Below are 23,695 nucleotides of genomic sequence, written 5' to 3' on the forward strand. Positions count from 1 at the left end.
TCCATAATTTCTTATTCATTCTAATGTTTGTAATTTTTAAAAAAAGTTGTAATCTCTCTGGCATTATGGTGATCTTTTTTTTACTGTGTAGAAACACAAAAATGTATATGTAATTAATACTTTTGAAAAACTAATATTAAACAATGAAGTAAAAGTTAATTATCTGATCAATAAAAAACTTAACATAGAACGTTTTTAGGGCAATAGGTTTTCATTGTTTATTTATTAATTTAATCTTTAAAAATTTCATAGAAATTTTAAATAATTTTTCCCAATATTAGATCTTTTTAATAATTAATTTGAAAAACATTTAATTTCCTCCCAAATACATTAAAAAACTACAAAGATCAATTTACACCATAGATTACATAAAAGGATGAAAACTATCAAAATAGAGTAAGTAGGAAGTAAAACTACATCCTATTCACATGATTTTTTTTTTTAACAAGCTAATTTTTTCACCTCATTACATCATATGATAGGGAGCTTACTGTAGACATATATACTGTGAAATCTTTGATTATTATGCATTTCATGTACTTTAATTAATACAAATTTCATATAATTTAAAAACATTTGATTTATACAGATTTTTATTCCAAACCAATAAATCACAGAATTTTCCAATATTACACAATTCTTAATTTCACTATGTTTAATGTTTGGAGATAACAGTTTTTAGAGCTTTATTATATACCATTGAAATATATGTAAAAAAAACAAAGACAAGGCTAAAAAAAAAAAAAAAAAAAGATGCATAGTAACAAAAAAAACTAAATTTGAGGTAGTAATCCAGAGTAAAAACAATTTAATGGTTATGCTGAATCAATTAAGCAATGCTATTCAAAACAAATATCATAAAGGCTATTGTGAAAATATTTTATGTTTTCTATGTATGCGTAAGTAATGTTAGGAAATACAACAGAGTCAGAATTAAAGGATTACGCTATAAAAGGAACTACATATAACCAACAAGAGCTAAAAACTGGTTTAGGTAAATCTAAACATTTTTTTTTCGGTCTACATTATTTTTGGTCTTTGAATAAAGCTAATCTAGCTGGAAATTGCTTAATCTTAAATTAAAAAAAAAAAAAACAAATTAGATTAGACTTTTATTTTCCTGCTTATATTGCCAACATGAGAAAAGACATATTTTTGGTTTTGTAATCACATATGCATAAATATTTTAAAGACAAACAAATCACAAGAATTCTTTACAAGAGAAATGTGAAAATGAATAGTTATTGTCACAATTTTATTATTTACTTGCTGCATTATTTCTAAATTTTCTGGTTTTGAAGATTCTGCATTTAAGTAAAGGTCATCTAAAGCCCACTGGTCTTTTCCTTCACCAGAATGCTGGGGCTGCCACCATCTTACCCTTGTACTATAAGTCCGAGCAGTAAGGGGTAAAGTAACATGTTCCAATCTATAAATATACGATAATTAATCAAATAGACTTAATGCAAAATTGGAAAAACATTTATCAATCAGAAAAGAAAATTAAATTATTAAATTCTAATGGTTTTGGAGAACTCAGTTAAAAATCTCTGCTAGATATATATTTTAAACAAAATAATAATGTAAAAAGAGGTATGCTATTATGTAAAACAAAAAAATGAAACAATAATTGAGAATAAAAATAAAAACATATTAGCTCTGTGGAAGGGATTTTTCTATAGTATACACATCTTTAAGAGTTCTAAAAATGTTTTCAGTTAATTTATGTTTGTTAATAGAAGTATAGAAACAGTTCTCAGAGTCCTTAATTGTGAACTGTTTCTATACTTCAACTGCAAACTGTTCTTTAGTTATCTAATTGGCTTACATTTAAAAAATCTAAGAAAGACCACCCAGACCCCTTTTGATTTCTAAGGATAGCCATTTTAGGTTTTTGTAGTGTTAACAATTCTTAAAAAATTAAAGATGTGTTTAATAAACTGTAGCAAGAGAAATTTTATTGTAACATTAGATTAATTTAGTAAAATAAAAATTTAATAGTCTACCTTGATGCTCTATAGTTTCCAGGATCAAGTTCTTTTAATAAACTCCAAGATATACCTGCATCATTAGAATACTGAACAAGAACTCCCTCATCCTTTTGGGATGCATTATTACAGGTAGAGGGATCTCCTCCTCCAATACGAATAAAGAATTGCATAAAATCGGTGGTTTCTGTATTCATATCACTTGTAACTAACTGCCTTATTCCATCCTATAATACAAAGATTAATTAAAAAACTTTTTAATCCAATTAAAATAACACCATTTAATAAATAGAAAAACTATTTCAACAAAGAAAAAACTAAGACACTCCAGTGACATACAGCTGCCAGCTAAAGAGGCAAGGAGGTCAGCATTATGCATCAGATGCCAAACATGAGCATGCAAATTCTTAAGCCTCCACAAAATAAAACATTTATACATTGTTAATAACTGGATATGAAACAATTATTTCATAGCATCAAAATGTCGATGACATAACACAAAAAACTCAGTTCCATAAGTAAATGCAGGATGAAGCAAATAAAAGTGGCCCAGACAAGACACTGATCTGTTAGTGTGTGATTACTTTTTGTTGGGAACCCTAAAGTCTAAGGTGTATTGCAATAACCTGCATAGTCATCAAGAACTGCAGTAAATCACTTCTGATGAGATTATTGCAATTCCAAAAGCCTAGATTTGATCTGCCTCCTGCAACTTATTGACCAAGTCCCAAAAGTGCCAAGAGATGAATGGTGATCCTTTTCAACATTTGCTATAAGGAGGTTAGCGAAATATTTATTTTCCTTTGCTGTGTTTCGTTTCAACAAAGAATTCTGTTCTTGAGGTTACTTCCTTTTGCTCCACCCAGTAGATTATTTTTAACGTCATAAATTCATATACCTGATAGAAGTAAAGTGCAGATCCAGACCCAATAGGACCACATCCTTCATCAGCAGCCATAACACTTCCACCACTAACGTCAAAATTTGCTTTAGCAAGTTCATCAGGAGTTTCAAATTTCTTAATCATCTTGTTTTTCAATTTATCTTGGGGTACACAGCTTTTGCCAAAAAACCCATCATCACAACTACAATTATAGGAAAAGATAGATGTAATACATAACAAGAAATGTTTCTTTTTTATAAATAAGTAAAAATATTTAACCACCATTATGCAAAAATTCGAATAAAACTAAACTAAATTGAAGCTGATTTTTTTTAATTCTTGGTTTTATTCTTCAAATTATGGCATAATTAATTTGGTTGGTGTTTAGAAAACTAATAGGCTTCCTATAATTTTAATTCAAAATCAATGATTTTTATTTATTTATTTTTGTTATCGAAACATTCATCGAGTTTGTCCCATTTTTTCTCTTCAAAACTTCACTTCACAAACACATTTAGTTTTTAAAAATGTGATTTATTTAAATTTATAATCAGCATCAACAGTATTGATGAATTTTGTTTTCACTTCATTGAAACAATCTCACAGCAGCTTTCTAACAAATCTGTATTTTATAAACTATTTTCTCTGAAAATATATGCTTTAATTTCTTTCATTTCTTACTATTTATTAGAAAAACATACCAAGCGTTCATTGTTTCTATATCACCAGAATCGGATCATTCTCTTAGTAAAAATGTATTTCTTATATTCATCATATTTTTGTCAAAAATAATTAAATAAAAGATGTATAAAAACATTAAAGCATAAAAAATAAGATTATTATAATTTCTAATAAGACGAAAAATATTTTTCAATTAAGGTTTAAAGGAATAGAATTTTTATTTTAAAAAAATAAAATGTTACAAACCTAAACAATTTAAAACATGACACATATTCAGTTGTAAAAAGAAAATTTTTATTCACTCACACACAAGAGCCATCAGAACACCTTCCATGACCACTGCACATGTCTTTGCATTGGGGTCCAATGTATAAATTATCCAATGCCCAATTATCACTGGTATCAAACTCATGTTGGATAAAGCGAAATCTAGTTGAGCTCGACCTGTTTTGAAAATGATTGAGAACAGAAAAGTATTTACTTCCAAAATTTCTAATTAAAATATTTTAACCATCGAAGTATATAGTCTTTCAAGAAAATGTTTAGGTTGACTGTACTTAAAAATATAAATAACACTACTTTTTATGATATTTTAAAATAATATTATTAACTCCTAATTGTTTGCTTCTTTTTCTCCATTCATTGATAAACCAGAAATTGTCTTTTAAATAATTGTAAATTTCTTTTTATTACTAATTAAAAGAACTAAAGAAAATTAAAATGCATTCTTACCTAATTATAGTTTTGATTTCCTTTTAAATGTATAAAGTCTTAAGCAAATTTCAAAATATTTTAGTTTACAGTTTAATTAGTGTAAATTTAAAATTTGCATTACTGTTAATTTCCTATTATATGCTTCTTTTCCCCTTGCAATAAAGACCTGAAATTAAACTTTAAACAATTGTAAATTTAATTTTATTGAAAAAGAAAATAAGTAATTAAAAAGATATTAAAATATGTACTTATTTCATTTTATTAAGGTTTTTATAATTTAATATTTTATATTTAAAAATCTAAAATATCTGTAGAAAGTCTGTAGTTATTTTAATATATAACAGAAATTCATTGCTCTTTGCCAAACACAAGCTGCATAAAAATATAAAGTCATTGTAATATATTCCAAAACATCAAAACTTTATCTACATACCACGTTGCAGGTAAGAGGCTGACTGTCACCCGTTTCCATTTACTATATTCAGTTGCATCATAGACTGTTCCTTTCGTGAAAACTCCATTACAACTTCCATTCGATGGTAAACAAGGCTTATAAACAGGAAACCAATTCATTCCATGATTTGTTGAAAATTCCAACCTAACCTAAATTGTAAGCAAATGATTTTCTATTCAAAAATAATGTTAAATTGACAGAAATATTCAAAAGTTAAATGATATAAAAATAAAAACAACTAAGATTAATCTAGTTAAAATTATCTGAAATGCAATTACCTGATTGTTTTTCTCTGTTGAGAATACAGTGCCACAACCCATTAATAAATCAAACTGCACCATGTAAGAGGGTCCAACGGTGATAGATTTAGTTTCTAAAGATCTAGTTACTCCATTATAAACTTCTTCGTCAAACCTAGAACACCATCAATAACAATGAGTTATAATATTACCATAAAATTCCAAGATAAATTCTTCTCATCCTTCTTTCAAAGTGATCCATTTCTATTTTAAGAAATATTGTTAAATACAGTTCTGAATTTTTATTATAAAATTTTTTAATAAAAGCAGTTAATTCTTCATTGGTAAGTATGCAGAATTAGGATAGTAGGATGAATAATTTTACAATAATAGGATGAATGCTGTAGGTCAGTGTTTCCCAAAGTGTGGTACGCGTACCCCAAGGGGTACGGGAACAGTTTAGCAGGGGTACGCGTTCTTATGCGAAATATCTTGCAACAAACGAAAATTACAAAAATTTTTATTTAAAAACAAAGCTAGCCATGAAAATTTACGATTACGTATTTTTCTATTGGATATTTTTTGCAGAGTTAACAGTTAATAATTAGTGGTGTCAACAGCCAGTTGTGATTTTTACTTTTTGTGCGATTTTTCATAGTAAAAAATTCATTCATTTTTTTATTAGGGGTACTCAGCGATACGAAAAATTTAGAAAGGGTACACAAAAGTCATAAGTTTGGGAAACACTGCTGTAGGTAATAGGATGCATGATACAAAGTGATAACTGCAACATATTAGTAATTTAAAAGAACATATTCACATCCAAAATGTTCTTCATTCTTTTTAAAAGTAGAATAGTAACCAGATTTAAAAAATGCCCAATATTTTCAGACATAAAAGGTTTAGAAATATTTTTAAAGTTTGAAGGTTTGTTAAAGTTTATAGTGTTCTGGATACATAGAGGGATGTTAAAATTTTTGATAATATATATATATAAAAAAAAAACTTTGCAACATTATTATTTAATTTCTAAAAACAATAATTCATATCTAAGTTTTCAAATGCTTAGAAAAAAGTAAACTAAATACATCTGAATAATACAATGGCTACAACTTTAAACATTTTTCAAAAAAATATAAATACAATATGAAACTAAACACAAACAAATGTTATCTATAAATCTTATCAACAAAACATGTATGTTACTATTCTTGCTTTTATTTTCATGCCAAGGCCTAAATTTTATATAGTTCTTGATTACAATGATATTTCTTTTTTCTTATTTTAACTATTCCTTCTCAAATATAATAAATTATTTCGGAAATAACTCACATTTTGCTCATAGGAATACATAACTAAATCACAACATTAGAGGGATAGACCAAAAATTTGTTTCATATTTTTTTTCTATTTCAGGAGAATTTTTATTGTTTACACTGAATTAAATAAATTAAATATACAAAATAAAATAAAAAATATTATAATATTCCATATATCATAAATAATATAATATAATTGAAATATTACAAATAAATTATATTATTTCAATTATTAAAACTCTTTACATTAAAGTTTTCTAAAGTCTAAAAAATAAAAAATAAATTTTAAAACACAAATCAATCACATTTTACATTTTTATAAAAAAAAAATAATTTAAAAATGAAAAAATGACCTACACCACAGCATTTTGTTCAGAACTGCAATATTTCTTGACAATCCCAGAACTATATCGAATGGAAGTATTCATAGCATTTAGGTCACTGAAATTAAGACTAATAACATTCAAAAGAGCAGAAGATAAGCTAATGTCATCAATAGCCCATACATCTTCAGATTTTCCAGAGTGGTAAGGTTGCCAAATCTTAAACATGCACCACTGCTGCTTTGCTTCATTTGATAAAGTTAAAGAAACAATTCTAAAAATCGAAAGAAAGAAAAAGTTGAAAGTACGAAGGCATTTTTAATTAAATAATAATTAATAAAATTAAATAATAATAAATGATTAAATGCATACTTTAAATCCTAAGAGAAAAATTTATTTAACCATAATATTGATTAGTAAAAAAAATATGGGCCTTGGCTATAGATTAAATGTGAAAGAATATTACCATTTATTCTAAACCAAATAAATGAAATATATACAGCTTATACACATCCTTCTACAATATTTATGTTACCTTCTACAATATTATGCTTCTAACATAATCATTATAAACAGAATAAAATTATCACAGCAAGAAAGTTTAAATAGTTTAACCAATACAGTGTAACAAACGATGTATGTCTGGTCACATTATCTAGTGAAAAAGTGCAACAAATGGAGATTTCCTGACCTATTAACTATACCAATACAAAGGCCTAGTCTATTAAGAATTATAGCAGGTTCTCATAGGTATTAGTAGCTCTTTTGGAAGAGGAAACACTTTCAGTACATTTTCTAAAAGAAGATTACAGAAAGCTAAGGAAGTAAGGGGATCAGTTAGCCCCATAACTATCATGCTCATTGGATACATAGTTCATGAGAAAAAAATGAGCTTTTGAAATCAAACATTGCATAATTCACTTAATGTTCAACATAACATAAAAAAATGTGCTTAGCATATTAATCTTGTCTTTCATACTTGATTAACCAATGCCAAACAGTATCTAAACAGATAATACTGTACTTTATATTTAAATTTTATCAATGAGCTAATATAAAAATTGACTTTTCAAAACAATTTGTAGATTTAATTAATTTGATTAAAGTTACGTGATAAAAAAAACAGAAAATGTATTTGAAACTAAACTTTTATAATGAAAAAAACAATGCAACACTAATTTATCGTAAATTAAACTTTTGAATATAGTAAAAAAAATTTCATTGCATTCAAACTGCATAATTTATATTATTAACAGTTCTATAAGCTATGTGCAAAAAGTGATAATAAAAAGGAATTTTAACAAAAATCTTACTTGGGCTCACGGAACTTGAATTTCTCAAAATACTCCAGTAAATCCCATGTTAAACCTCCATTGCAGGAATAGTGAATATAAACAACTTCAGATGGGTGATCAGGAGACAAGCATGGACTCTTTTTAGATGAACTACCAATACGCAGGGTAAACTGTAAAAACCTATTGATACTCATATTTAAGTTTCTTTCCCGACAAATTTTAAATGGACAAGAGCAAATAATATTTAAACCTTACCTAACAAATGTGGTATTTACTTCTTTGGTAATAATATATCGAGGGCCATAATGATCAAACACAACAGCTTTACCACTACCAAGAGACCCACATTGATAACCCAAGTTGCCACCAACTAACTGAAATAAAACAAAATTTACAGTAAAAGTGAAATGAGATTTTAAATGCACTGAAGTAGGTACTTTGAAACAATACTCACATTGACGATGCCAGATAATTCGTTAACATTGGATGACTGGAACATCTCTGACAGATAAGATGGTATAGTGACCGAAGCAAATTCACATTTCTGTCCAGAATATCCCATATCACATCTACCAAAAACATATAGAATTCAAACAATATCAAGGACAGAGAATAAATAAGTAGCAGCATTGAAAAAATAAATGTTACATTACTTACTGGCAACCACCATTTATGCATTTGCCATGACCACTGCAACCATTAGGACAATAGCCAATAAAAACTGTAAAAAACAGATATGAAGTCTAAACATAAGAGTAGTGTTTGAATCAAAATTTTAGTCATAGATAAATCTCAATTAACTCTAGAAAAATTAAATAGAGAAAAATAAAACTACTAAAAAGACAGAACAAAACAAAAGAAAAGTTACCTAAAAGGATTTTTCGAACTTTAATTAAAAATAAATATTTGATTTTACAAAAATCCCTAGGATAATTTGAGCATGATATACAATAACTTAATATTAAATGTAACTAAAAATTTTGTAAAATAGCCAATGTTACCATGAAACTGCCTATCAAAACTAATGATAAAAGGAGCTCCAAAAAAAAAATATGTAATAATAAAACCGCAAACGTTAAAATTGAATCATAAAACCTACACAAAATATAACAAATATTTTTAATTCAGTAATTATATCCAATTAATAATCCATAAATTATGTTTCTCTGATAATGTTTCTCTGATGCTCCTAATGTTTATAATAGTTCTTTTTTTTAAACCATCATTTAACTTACTTTTTTTAATTTTCAGCATAACCAAACAAAAGAATTATATATTTCATTTTCTTCATATTAAATGTTTTAAAAATAATAATTATTATTATTTTTTTTGTTAGTACATTTCCAGCTTCTAATGAACTTTTTTTTATAATGTCACGGGGTTCTAAGCCAAAAACAATTTGAAACTGCTGTGAAGTAATTGATATTGTCTCAATAATGCTTTTAACATGAAATTATAGTTACTATTAATTTATCAAATGATCTATTTATCCAAACCAAAATAAGTTACTTTAATGCATAAGATATTTTTACTTTCAATGTGATAAAGATTGTAAATTTTTAAATGAGATGAAAGTAGTACATTCTTTATTATTTGTCTTATTTTTAAAATGTTGAACGAATTGCTTGTGTTTAGCATTTTTAATTCACTCCATCAATAATTCAATGTGCAATCAACTCTAAACAATACAATTTTAATCAAGCCATTTCACTTTGACCCTTCATTATTATTTGAAATTACAATTTATTTAATAATACTTAAATTTCTTAAATGTACCACTATAAAAAAATAAACATAAAACTAGGCTTTACGAAGGATTTTGCCTTCTATTATCAGAAAGAAGGGGGGGAAAGTTAAAAGAACCGAAAATTGTATAAAAATCAGCTTTTTTCCAGCAATAACTTTACTAAGATAAACTTCTAAAATGTCTAACTTCATCATCTTTTTTTTATAATAATTTATTAAAGAAAAACCAAAATAAATATTTCCAGTATATTTTACCAGATTGAGTTGCGATTAATCCATAAAATTACAAAAAAAAAAAAATTTACCAATATAAACAGATAAACAGAACATAATAATGATACAATTTTTAGGATTATATTTATTCTTCAACTATAGAATTTTAAAAGTAATTACGAACAGAAAGAAAAATAGATTACCATCATCAACAGCCCAGTTTGAAGACCGATATTTCCCAGTCTGTTTTATACGAAATCTTACACCATCCAAGAGTGCAGCATATGGTATAGGATACAATATTTTATTCCATCTAATTTTTTTAAAAGATGAAAACAAAATAAGTCTAGAAATATAAGTATATAAAACAACTATTAGAAGAAAATAAACAATTTACCCTTTCATATCATGGGAAGTTAGACGAGAATTTAGAGAAGAATAACTACCATTGCAGACAGGAGGAAGACACGTCTCATGAAGTGAATGCCAATTATGACCTGCTGTGGTGCTGAATTCCACACCAATTCTGAAATGTAAATGAATCAAGAGTTACAAAACAAAAATCAATTTTCCCTAACAAACATAACATTTTTTGTTTGTAACAAGCAAAACAATTACCTAACAATAAATAAAAAGTTAAATAAAGTTTGCATATATTTCTTGAGGAAGTATTCTATAGTTTTTACATTCTTGTGAATAAAAATTAACTTCACATGAGTAAATCCAACAAGTTCCTTAAAAATTCATAACCATATTTTTTTAATTTTGGGAGATAAATTATTAAAGTGCTTAAATGTTTCCTCATGGAGGAGATAATGCAATTTAATAACACAAATACAATAAACAAATTTAATATAATTTCTAAAAAACAGCTACGTATATAATATTTACACTACATTAAAAAACTTTTAACCATCCATGTAAACAACCATTACATAAAAAATTCAGACAAGAAAAAAAGTTTAGTTTTTTAATAAAAGATGCATGTTTTCAATATATTTTTGGAAAAATTTAATTCAAGCTACTTAAAAAACAAATTAGCATCAAAGAATCTGTTTTGTAGCCTTTGTAGCAAAGATTGGTTGATATTTTAAACTAAAACAGTGCTTACAAATTATGTTCTTTTTCCAGACAAATAAAATTATTTTTAAAATTGCATAAAACAATTTTATTCCTAGCCCTTTAATGTGTATTTATAAGACATTGGTTTAAACAAAAGTGCAATAACATGTAAAGTTTTTATTTTTCTTCATATATTTTTTAAAATTTCTAAAACTTTTTTTTCAAATGGAAACTTCCATAACACAACAAATATTCTTTTCCATTGGGCATACAATGACCAGCGTCATACCACATTTTCAGGATATTTATTCCCAGTAAAAACCTTTATTGGGGAGACGTTACTTTTTTTTATGAACAGAATCAGCTTTTTAGTGGGAATAGTTAAAGTTGGTCTTTTGTTCATCATATACCCATCTTAGTTCGAATTCTTCAAGTAGAATTTTAAAATAAAATTTTTAAGTTGCCAAAAAAAATTAAGAAATATGGAGAAGAGCAAAAGTACATTATTTTAATATCAAATAAAACCAACTCTGGTTTATTCATAAAAAAATTATAAGACTTAGAATAAGTCAAAAGATAAGCAATAAAACCAAAATGCTGAGGAGAATAGAAATTGTAAACCAGAATAAAACTCATTTACTTACTCATTTGCTGTAATGTTTTCACCACAATGTAAGTTAACTTTAAAATTTATAACATGGGTAATTTCGGACTGTAATAATGGCAAGAGCAAAACATTATCAACCACCCATATGTCTTTATTCTGTCCAGCATTAGAGGCTTGACTCCAACAAAATCTAGTTTTAGGACTTTGTGCTTCAGCAGGAATTGGCAAAGATACAAGAGTTGGTTCCTATAAAAATTAGTATTGAAATTAATAAATTTTTAAAATTCATTATTAAAATGATCATATAGTCTGTTTTTTTCAATAAAACAGATGACTATTTTAATATACTTTTTTTTTCAATTTTACAACACAGTTAAACAAAAAACATATTCATCTAAATCATACTATATATACACAAACCTAATATTAAAACAAAAAAATTATGCAGTTCAGGAAATAAATTGTCCTCCATGGCTTGCTCTTAGTTTAAATTTAAAACTTATTAAATATTCATCGAATAAATTTGAGCTTTAATTTAAGAACAAGAACCACATGACAATTTCAGAATTGAATCAGCTACATTCTTGAAGAAAAAAAATTGAACAAAAATAGTATAGTATACAAAAATATCTATATTCTCTATGAAGTTTACTTAAAATTTGACCAGGTGGGTAATTAAATCTGTTTCAATGCATGGAAAACTATATACAATATCACCATTAAGTGCACTAGACTTTTTTTTTTATATAAACGCTAGCTAACTAGTCTTTTATTGAAGTTAGAGTATAAGTTGCAGATAAAGCAAAAATGGAGGATAAAATTTAAAATTTGGTTTAAATTGTTAAAATAGGGATTACCAACAATAGTGATTAGCAGCTTGCAGAATCTGCAATGCTTCCATCTAAAAGGACTAAAACTAGGTCTAATTAATCCTAATTGGTTAAAGTAATAAGCTATATTATGTATGTTGATAAAAGCAATTTATTGTTAAGTAATGCATAGATAACCCTTATCCAGTATAGTGCTTAACACCCTCCTACGATATTAGGATTTACTGCACTGACATTTTCCTTAATGGCACAAAAGCCATCATCCAACTTTTTTTACATTGAAGTTGTTTTTTCTTGTTCCTTTTTTCTTTTTTAATTTTAAAGGGTAAGTCTTGATATACACATGGCCGAAATTTCCAACGTTTATGGATTTTTTCTTTGATTAATAACTTGATAATGAATTAATGTCCATTGCCAAAATAATAATATTGGTTTCAAGTTTTAATAGACTTGGAATGGTTGAACCCAATTTTAGCCAATTAAGGTTCAAGTATAGGAGATTCTTCAAGCTTTAATCGACTAGGAATGGCTACCGCTAACTATAACCAGTTAAATCAAGGTTTATCTTTCAGTCTTGAATTAGTAATAACATATGCACCGCAGTTATATACATCAATGCTACATTTTGAAATATAAATTAATATATATATATCTAAAATTTAAAGACACATAAGTCTGTAATTAACAATTACATGAGCAGAAAATAATATCTTTAAACATTTTTAAAACTGAATTTTAGAAACTGGAATTCATTACCATAACTGCAGCATGAATAACATTCGCAAGCGTAACCTGCTCTCCAGTAGAGGCTTCTGCATATACAATTACAGGAGCATTGTGTCCCATATGGACATTATTTTGAGATATTGAGCAATTGTCACCTCCTAAACAACAATTTAATCAATAATTACTCTTGAAACTATTTTTCTCTTCAAAGAAATGATTAAAAACAATAGGAAATTAAATAAATTTAGAAACATATAAACCCATAACCAAAATTTATAATATCATACTAAAATTTAAAAAGCACTCAAAATATCTAATATTAATTCACCATACGCATTTTAATATTTGTAAATATAATTTAAAACATTGCAAAATTATATATAAGGAAAACAAAGTAAGAATAAAAAAAATTATTGCCAAAAAATACCAACTGAGCATTTTGTATTTGAGCAAGTTTGTATGGAAATTTTTCTCACAAATTTCTGATTGAATAACTGATTTTTTTGCAGAAAAGACAACAGATCAAATCAGATCTTTAAATGTTGAAAACATTCAGTCAGTTAAAGGACATGCTAAAAATTAGGCTGAAATGAATAATATTAGAAAAAGTATATTCAATGGGTAAAAGATAATTTTTATATAACATTATAATTCAAAATATTCTAGTGGATGCAATAGAAAATATAAAAGATTGATTGAATGAAATACGAATTTAATGAAACAAGCAATAACACACACTGCACTGAACATAAATGATAGTATGTTTTAAATATGGCAATGGAAAGGAGTTTTGAACTAAGCCTGGTGAAAGCAAAAGAAAGTTGGAAAAAAAAACCTGGAAAGGTCAAAATTCTTATAACAAAAAAGAATAACATCTCTGAACTAAGTGAAAGAAAATTCGTTAATGTCAAAGAATAAAATTAATTATGTATGACTTATTCTCTGGCCTTCACTTTATCTTAACACAGGCTTACTTAAAAATTAGAGACAGTTTTTTTTGTTGATTTTATTGAGGTAGCAGATGATTGAGATTTTAATTAAACCGATTTAGGATTTTTAAAGGTTCTAAGCTTTAATTTGACAAGAATTTTCTTTTTACATTACCTCTATAATTAGAGATTCAGTTAAGTTTACTTGGAAAATATATATTTTAAGAGATCGACATAAATATTTGCTAATCAATTTATGAGAAATTCTAAATTAATTGTAACTATATTGTTTAAGTATGAAAAGAATCTCTTCCCTTTTTTTTAACTGATTCGTTACTTTGGCAAATTTGTACAAAATTGTTTCATTTAAGCACAGTATTTCAAATGGTTTTCCATGGAAGAAAACAATGAAGTTGTTTTTTGTATTTTAAATCATTAAATCTATTAATCTATTAATTCTTCTTTAGCATATAATATAACAGAGATAAGCCTCTATAAGTTTATATAAAAAAAGTTGTAGCTTAAAAGCTGCTTTTATTTAAAATTTACTTCTAAAAAATTAACATAACTCTCAAAATATTAATACTCTTTAGCCATTTTATGGATCAGTCATTTATTGTGATTACATAAAATGAGAAAGATATTTCAATCAAATTGTTAAATTTATGATTTAAAGTCAAACGTTGAAAGATAATTTTATGCCTATTTCAAAGTATATATGAATAATTGAAAAAAAACTATTCTAAGAATAAAATAGAATTGCATTGATTATTTAATCTTCCCAGCATAGAGCACATGGGTAAAATTATATGAAAACTTCCCTGCTATGGACTACTCTCCCATTGAACAACACGAGAGAAACCGGTTTTTTGAAGCAAGAAAGCCTGCAGCAAAAATTTTTGAAAAAGCCAGGTTTAAGTGCTATTTATTTCTTAGTTTACTCGTATCAAAATTAAGTTATTAAAGCTATCCGCATAAAGAATTTGAGATTGTTCAGAAAATTTAAGCAAACACATATTTCTGTCAAGAATAAAACAAATTTTGTTTAAAGTAATTGAAATTTCCAATATTTTATAAGAAAATAAAAGATTTTAATAAGGGACAAAAGAAGATTCTAATGAAAATACCACTGCACATAGTCTGTCATCATCATAGAAAAAAAAATTACAAAAACATTTCATTGAAAACATAAAAAGTTGACAAATTCTTATAAATTATATAAATATATAATTTATAAGAAATATAAGAATATAATAATTCGTTTCAGGTAAACAATATTTTTATAAAAATTATCATCCTCACCAAACAAGAAATGAAAACGCAAGTTTCCAGCTTTCACAGCATTCACATACGGAGAGCAAATTATCCTACTGCCTTTGCCAGACATAACTAAAGCTTTCTTGTAATTCGATATTTCACACTGAGAATCTATTTGGCCACCTTTCATGACCCATCTGAAATGTATTCAATAAGAATAATAAAACAATCTTAGAAACAACAAAATAATTTATATCATTAATCATTGCATTATTTTTAGACAATTTATTTAATTTGTTTTATAAATGTCGTGGAACAGCAGATCAAAATTTTTGGGTTTACAACTACTAATGTTCAATTCCGTAGCCTTGTAATTTTGAACACAATCCCGAAGACAAGGAAACTCCTGGATCAAGTATTGGGAGAAATTTGCCTAGGTAGAAGACTTTTTTGATGGAACTAATCCGCATTACGTTACATGGAGAGGAAGACCAGGAGAACCTCCCACAGTTAGCCTGACAGCAAAAGAACTCTAACTTATGATCTGTCTACCACTGAAGATATTTCACGTCAGCACTGTGGTCAGTGTAAGCCGGATGCAAATTCGTATTAACCATCCATTGTTGGCATTTGAACCCATTTCACCTCATTGGAAGGCGAGCGCTCTATCCCCTGAGCTATCGCAGCTCTCAAAAATTAATTAAAAAAATTACCAACAATTTCTAAGATACTCACGAAGAACTAGGCTTGTTGAAATCTTCATTAAAAATTATATCAGCACTAGCTATGCCAGTGGACATGTCTAAGTCACGTGTGATGAGAGCATGTTGCTTCCAATGGCCACCAAATACTAGAGCATTTCCATCTGAATGGCATTTCCTCTGACAGAAAAAATTTTAATCAAATTTAAAATATGTTTTGAGAAAAATACTTTAAATAAGGCTAAAATATTTTCAACATTTGAAAACAAAGAGTAAGTATGTTTAGTTTAATAAATTTTTGATAAAAAAAAATTATAAATTAAATACCAAACATATATGTTACAGACTAACTGTTATAGTATTTAGAAGTAAAAAGAAAATTCCAACGGTGGAATCATATAAATAAATGGTAGAGCCTCATTTTAACAAATTGAAAAATTTCAATTTTATTATTTCTAAAAGGAACAGCATTATTGCAACACAAAAAATGAAAAGCTTATTTTTTTTAGGATTTATAAACATCTTAAATTAACTATGAGATTTTAGAAAACAAACTACAATATCATACTCTTTCATAAGAAATAAAATGAGCTACTGTATCAAAAACAAATTAAACGGTTTTTATTTGGATAAACATTATTAGGCATTTTTTAGCACTTAAATTAGAACAAGATTGAACCAAGTACAGAATATAAAGAAACAAAATGTTTATTTAGGTTGATGTTTTAATACCTGTTTTTTAGAAACACTTTTTTTGTGAAAAGTTACTTCAAAAGAAATTTTTGACTTCTTTGTATGCATATAATATGTCAGCAAAATTTCAGAGCTAAAAAATTCTTTAATTCATATTTTTAAAGATTATTTTAACATTGACATATTGACATTGTTGATATTGAACTTTGTTCAAAGGAGAACCTGCAATATAAACCAGTTTCTACCAAAGTTAAACAAAATAAATATATAAATTTTTTAAAAAAATTTAAAAAAAGAAAGAAAAGAAGGCACAAAAATTTTTCAGTCTGATAAACAGTTAAAGAATTGTAAGCAAATATTTTTATGAGCCATTATCTCACACGGAAATTATACCAAGTTCAACATTACACATAATTAAAAATTGGTAAACAAAGACAGATATGAAAATATGAAATATATGAAATATTGTACATAGAACATAAGTTTACATCAGATACCATCTCAGTTTAGTCACCTTTAATGTTACACATGGCTGTTTCATAAATATAACTGATAATTTAAAAATAAGTACAACAGAATCAGATTAAAAAACAATTTAAAAAAATAATTAAATAAAAAACTTACAGCAGAAATGACTCAATGCAAATAGTTTAAAAAAAAACCTCATATATAATATCATACCATCACATATATCATCCAATATTTTAAATATTACAGTATTATATTTTTTAACATAAACATTCACTCAAGAAATACACAATATAGAAAAGGAAATAAGTATTATTTTTTTAAAAAAAATTACCTTAGCTGAACCACCAGGAAAGAACAAAAAGTTTCCAGGATCGATCGGATCAAAATTCTCCTCTAAGAGTTTAGGACGATCAGTTACACTGCTAATTACAATGTTATCAATAGCCCAGCATCCTTTATAATTTTTATTTTTGGGAACACTTTCTTGATACCACTGAATACAAACATCTGTTGATTTAGCGTTCGAAGGTAAGCACAGAATATGAACAGTTGTTTCTGTAGATGGTAGCAATCTAAAATCACAAAACATTCACTTGAAATAATAACAGTGATTTAATTACATTAATAATATAACACATCATATAATCTATCAAAATCATAGATTATATCGAAGTAAAGTAAAATCTAATAAAGAAGCAAATATGTGAAACATTACTTGATTTGTTCTAGTTCGTGCCATTTTGTACACTTATCTGTTCCATAAAAAACACTAATAACTGGTTCATCGCTTGCAATACTACAATTTCCAACTCCTGAAAGTACAAGATGAAAATGCATCGTATGCAAAATAAAAAACAGAACAACTTTATTTTTAGATCAAGTAACAAGATTTTTGAGAGCTAAGATGCAATCTTAATGGCTCAAAAATTTAATCTCAAGTCTAAAGTGCAGCAAAATTTAAAGTTACAAAGTCAAAGGCAAAAATTTACTTTTATTGAATAAGCATGTTTTTCGTTTTGAATAATTAAAATTTTCGACCCTTAAAGATTGGGGAGTAATTGAAAATTTTGGAAAATACAGTCCCATTAGTTACACAGAAGAGCAACAGGAAGTTTTGAATCCTTATAATTTTAATATTTGTGACTTTTACCATATCCTTAGAACCAATTAAGTATATCAAAACAATTTTAGACACATATATAACATTTATTTATCTAAAAATGTCATGGATAAAATAATCTTAAAAAAAATTTTTTGTAACATAAAATTCAAAATGTTAAAAAAAAAAATTTTTTTTTATACTTATTTTGATATTTTCTTCATCAATGCAAAATAAAATGAAAAAAATTCAAAATTCTTGAATATTTTTTTTAAAAATTACAAAATAAAATTAATAACTGCAATGCCATAATACAAAACTGACTGAGATAAGAGAATTAGTAATAAATATAATTGAACATTTTGCACAGATAATGAATCGCTTTTTCTACCGCAACTTTTATTCTCTAATACTTATTTTGAGTTTTCCAACAATCAAAACTATTTTAATATTGATTAAAACTACTTGATGAAAAATTCTCAAAATTATACAGTAAAAAGAACTTTTCGTTGTTGCTAAGCATACTTTTAAATTTAAATAGCTTGAATTAATTGGATAAATAAAATAAAACATTTAAAAATTCTGGAAAATTATTAAATGAAGGATTTCACAAAATTTAGAGAATATAAAAAGTTTCAGGAAATGTAAGTAACTGAGTATTGTAAATAATAGGAAAATTGAGACAAATATATTACCTAATGCAAACTGTAAAGTTGTTGCCATAGATGTGTTCAAAGGAACAGTTGTCTAAAGAAAAAAAAATCATAAATTGACATTAATAAATAGAAACATTAGAAATATAAAAAAATTATGTTATATAAAAGTGATTTAATTTTAATTTTTAGAAGATGACATAAAAAATAATCAATGCAAACCATGTGAATATAGATATATATGTAAAGCACAAAACAAACCATAGAATTGTGTCATTAAAATTTTCATTATTAAAATGGCAAAATTGTGTTTATTTGTCTGCATTATTAAATAATATTTGGACAATGATACACGATAACTTTTTGATGATAAACTTTTTTAGAAAATCTCTGATCGCATAACATAGAAAGATAATTTTCAATTTTAAAGGGATTTGAACCCCCTTAAATCCTCCAGCAGCTATATATTTGATGATATGATTAAAAGCAGCTTACATTCATTTTGAGAAATATCATAGGATACAAGCTTTTAAATTTAAAGAAATATTTTTTCCTTCAAAAGCAATTGATAATTTTTAAAAATCACTAGAATGTTGTGATATAAATTAAAAAGAAAAATTAAATGAAGCTAATTTTGATATGAGGAGAAAGTTTTTATTTTAATTTATTTATTTTTGGGAGCGGAAAAAAATTCCTAATTTAATAACTTAAATACCAAAATAAACCAGACTTTCAAAAAAATTGATTCCTCAAACATAGAGTAATGGGAAAATATTCACTTTTAAAGATTATATTTTTGTAATATAATTTCAAAATTATCAAGAAGTTGAATTACATAAAATTAACTGTACACAAATTTGGTTTCATTTTTTAACATTTTAAATACTTAAAATATGGTCAAAACTGCTTAATTTGGTCGAAAAATAATACATACAAACTTTGTTTTTTTTTAAAAAAATAAAAAAACAAGGTGGATTAAATTGACTTTTGAATTCAAGACTTGTTATCTTCAAAAAGATCATGTTTAAATTTTTAAAAAAATTATCTATGTTGAAGTAATAAAATTAATCTAAAAAATAAAATACCCCCCCCCCCCCCAAAAAAAAGTAATTTCATAAATAAAAACCTACTAATGATCTGGGTCCGGTAGCACCACAAAATGTAGCAGCTTTACCATGAAGTACAGATCCACATTGATCATTCACGACACCACTGATTACTTCAGACCAAATATTCGAATTAGCCTCATCAAAGTTTTCAAAGTCTTCTCTTATCACAAGACCTGGATCATGAATACCACTCATTAAAGTTGGAGCTTCAGTGGATTTTGAAGAGTCTAGAAAAGATTTCAAAATAGTGTTCAAAAATTTGCCCATCAAAGTAGAGAAGTCAAAAGTAAAATATTTAAATAATGTAATCTTTGGAAATTTTTCCTTTCCAGTATAGACTTACCTCCTGCTTCACAAAGTTGTAATGCCAATGTATCTTTAAACAGTACTTCATGTCCTAAAGAAGCAGTCGCCCTATTTTAAAGAAAAAATACCCCATTGACAATTTAAAGTGCATTGAAAATCTATATAATGCATTTTGAACTGAATCATGTTAAATATATCCTAAACTGCATACATAAAAAGATTTAAGAAAGAAAAAGAAAAAAAGCAAAATAAGTTGTTGAAGAAAATATTTCATTTATTTCCAATTTATTTTTAATGAGAAAATGCTTTAATTTCTGAAATCATTTTGGGAAATTTGAAAATGATTTTGCGAAATCCAAAAAATAATAATAATAATAATAATAATATCTACTCAAACTTTTTGTTAATGGTTTAAATTTGTACTTTTCATAGTTATTTTTTATGTATTTTCCATGATAATTCTATTTATGCCCTTAGTGGCCTCAAGTCATTAATTAAATACATTGCTTCTGATTTCATAACAGCCTGATAAATAAATCATTAACTTTTTCTTAAAGTCATTTTTTCTGTAAGACCTCCTTAATCTCCTTTTAAAATTGTCTTTCCTTTTATGCAATTTGCATATGAATTTCCTTTTCAACAATAGAATCTCCAATTAATATTATGGAGAAAATCTGATTATCTGTATTCAAAACCAGTTGTTATGCTTCAATTTAAAAATGTGATTTTGTTATTTTTTTTTGTTAAACTTTATTCCCAAAAACGGACAACCTAACATTTTTCTACATTTTTTTTTTCAAATTTCTGATATTCTTAAATTTTATACATTATATACTGAAAAATAAGAACGGAACAGAGGAGGATTTTTAAAAAATTTTAATACTAAATAAAACACTAAATTTTTATAATTATGCAAAAAAAAATTTAATCTTGCTGGTTTTGAGATTCCCAAGAGCTTGAAGAATGTTCCAAATTGGCAAATACCCCAACCTTACGAATGTTCTGTCAGTTCAGAAAAATAATTATGTTGTGCCCCAAACTAAGATAAGGGTTGACTGTTGATAGGTTGCTTAAAATTTTTCTTTGTTAAGTAAATAATAATATTTAAAAAAAATAAGATTAAAAATAGTAACTAAGAGCTTACAAAAAATTTACACATCCAGTTCCAGTTGGTGGTGCCATCCACAAAAAGTTAAGAGATTTTGCAGGTCTGTGAGATAAGTGTGAATGAACTATTGCACATACTAGGCCATGTCCACCTCCTTGTTCAGTAGGTAAATTGCTATTCAAAAGGTTCATTGTCTTGCTCATTGTTCCAGATGGAGCAGTATAAAGGCCAGTCATAAGAAAGCCATCAAAATCAAGACTTGAAGAAACCGTAACTGTGTAAATAAAATTGTTATAAGCCTTATTTTTTATATTAAATTTTTTTTTTAATTTATTTTGAATTAGTGAAATAAATTTCTAAAGAATATCTGTAAATTTCTACACATTATTAGGTAATAACAACTTAAAATTAAAAAAATATTTTTTCTAAAAGTTTATATAAATGTGTAAAAAGTACTTTGATTTTGCAGCTATTTTGTTTAATTAGCATCGCTTCTTTAAAGTCTAAAACAGAATAGTCTGTTTTCTATTGGTACTTATATCCTATTTACAAAAAAAAAGTATAATTGATGTTTAACTATTCCTTATTTAAATCTAACAAAAAAATAAAATTTAAACAATATTTAGTTGATATATTTAATATAATGGTAATATTCAATATATTTACAAAATTTCTGCAGATATCATTTTATTTTATAGTCATCGTAAAACAGCCGACTCAATTTTTGGGTTTACAAGCACTAATGTTTTACTCCGTAGCCTTGTAATTTTGAACCCAAGAAGACACGGGAACTCCCGGATCAAGAATTGGGACAAATTTGCCTTCGTGGAGGAATTTTTAATAAAACTAACTCGCATTTGCATTACACGATGAGGAAAACCACTAACACTTCCCACGGTTAGCCTGACAGCAAGGAGATTTTAACACTGAGGATATTTTATGTCAGCACTATGTGGGTGCGAGTCAGGTTCAGAATTCATATCGACCAGCCATCACTGGGATTCAAACCCGGTTCACCTCACTGAAAGGTGAGCGCTCTATAGCTTGAGCCACCACAGCTCTTGTAGACATTATTCAATAAAAAAGCAAGTCTCAAAATTAAAATTACTTTTTTTATCTTAAATAAGTAAAAAATCTTAATATGAAAACTAAAGAAATCTTAAACTCCTACATAATGAAACAAAAAATAAACACAGCATGTAACGAGACTTAAACACACAGTGTACTACTGAGAAATGAACATGAATAGTTTTGTTCTAAATTTAAATTGTTCAGTAATGTACATCACAATGAGCACTTACTGCTTTAGATGTTGAAAGATGGATGAAATTATATTATATATTTTAATTAAAAATTAGATTTCAAAATATAAAAGATACAGCTTTGTCTGAGTTATAATAGTTTCAGTAATGGGATTCAAATCATTCCAAAAGAATGCTCTAAAATTTTTTATTAGGTATACAGACTAAAAATTTTTTATAAGTAGCCTGTTAATTGTTTTGCATACTTGATGAGTCTGTGCACATTGAAAATTATTGTTACAACATAGGTTGTGTCATTCTAAATTGAATTATTCATCAATATTTTTCCCTAACAGATTCTTGATGTTTTTATTTTCAAATTTCTAATGGTTCTAGTTGCCCTTTTTTTTTTAGTTATTAAAAGCATGAACATTTTCGATTTTGAGAATTCATTTTTATAAAAAATGCCATCAACTATCTTTTTCTTTTTGCAATAATGATTAATTCTTCGTAATTTTCAGAAGAAAAAATATAAATCTGTGGGTTTTTTTTTTCTATCTTCTGTTATTCCATTAGCTGATGTGATATCTGTTTTAAATTTTCTAGAAAATTAGCTCATTGAACTTAGTTCTTTCATTTTTTATAAAGACAAAAAAAATATTGTTAAAATTTGTTTAAAAATAGTAAAAAAAAATATAGCATGTTCTGTTTTGATTAAAAAGCTTTTGAAATTCATATAAACTACTTCGCAAATTACGTAAAGTTCAGTTCATTTTAGAAGATAAAATATCAAATTTTTTGCTAAAAAGTGTGGATATGACTAATTCTTTTTATTTTTTTTCAACAAATTATTTCATCCTTTGTTAGCAGCGGTATAAGGTGAATAAAATTTAAAAATAACTTCTAATTAAATAATTAAAATGAATCTAAGGTTTAGAAACAGTAAAAAGAAAGTTATTTTACATACTTCTAAAAAAAAAAAAAAAATTCTGAAATATTATTTTATGATCATGAAAAAACAATAGTTTATTAAACCAACTTTAGTTGT

At 26.3% G+C, this 23,695-nt stretch overlaps 1 protein-coding gene across 1 annotated transcript in view; it reads right to left on the reverse strand.

The window, feature by feature from the left end:
• LOC107453741 (reelin) overlaps positions 1-23,695 on the reverse strand; it is an 87,691-nt gene that overhangs the window by 55,096 nt on the left and 8,900 nt on the right. The window contains exons 4-26 of the mRNA XM_087157239.1: positions 21,443-21,680; positions 20,336-20,406; positions 20,014-20,219; positions 18,926-18,977; positions 17,847-17,943; positions 17,463-17,703; positions 16,002-16,147; positions 15,312-15,463; positions 13,111-13,238; positions 11,562-11,770; positions 10,253-10,381; positions 10,059-10,168; positions 8,554-8,617; positions 8,351-8,465; positions 8,152-8,270; positions 7,915-8,076; positions 6,636-6,875; positions 4,999-5,134; positions 4,700-4,869; positions 3,859-3,996; positions 2,887-3,073; positions 2,007-2,215; positions 1,267-1,429 (exon numbers count right to left, since the gene is read on the reverse strand). Of these exons, the coding sequence (XP_087013365.1) occupies positions 1,267-1,429; positions 2,007-2,215; positions 2,887-3,073; positions 3,859-3,996; positions 4,700-4,869; positions 4,999-5,134; positions 6,636-6,875; positions 7,915-8,076; positions 8,152-8,270; positions 8,351-8,465; positions 8,554-8,617; positions 10,059-10,168; positions 10,253-10,381; positions 11,562-11,770; positions 13,111-13,238; positions 15,312-15,463; positions 16,002-16,147; positions 17,463-17,703; positions 17,847-17,943; positions 18,926-18,977; positions 20,014-20,219; positions 20,336-20,406; positions 21,443-21,680 (3,482 nt within the window). The remainder of the gene's footprint in view (positions 1-1,266; positions 1,430-2,006; positions 2,216-2,886; positions 3,074-3,858; positions 3,997-4,699; positions 4,870-4,998; positions 5,135-6,635; positions 6,876-7,914; positions 8,077-8,151; positions 8,271-8,350; positions 8,466-8,553; positions 8,618-10,058; positions 10,169-10,252; positions 10,382-11,561; positions 11,771-13,110; positions 13,239-15,311; positions 15,464-16,001; positions 16,148-17,462; positions 17,704-17,846; positions 17,944-18,925; positions 18,978-20,013; positions 20,220-20,335; positions 20,407-21,442; positions 21,681-23,695) is intronic.

The sequence above is a fragment of the Parasteatoda tepidariorum genome, chromosome 2 (genome assembly GCF_982258835.1).
Source record: "Parasteatoda tepidariorum strain Cologne lab strain chromosome 2, Ptep-v5.0, whole genome shotgun sequence".
Classification (NCBI taxonomy): Eukaryota; Metazoa; Arthropoda; class Arachnida; order Araneae; family Theridiidae; genus Parasteatoda; species Parasteatoda tepidariorum.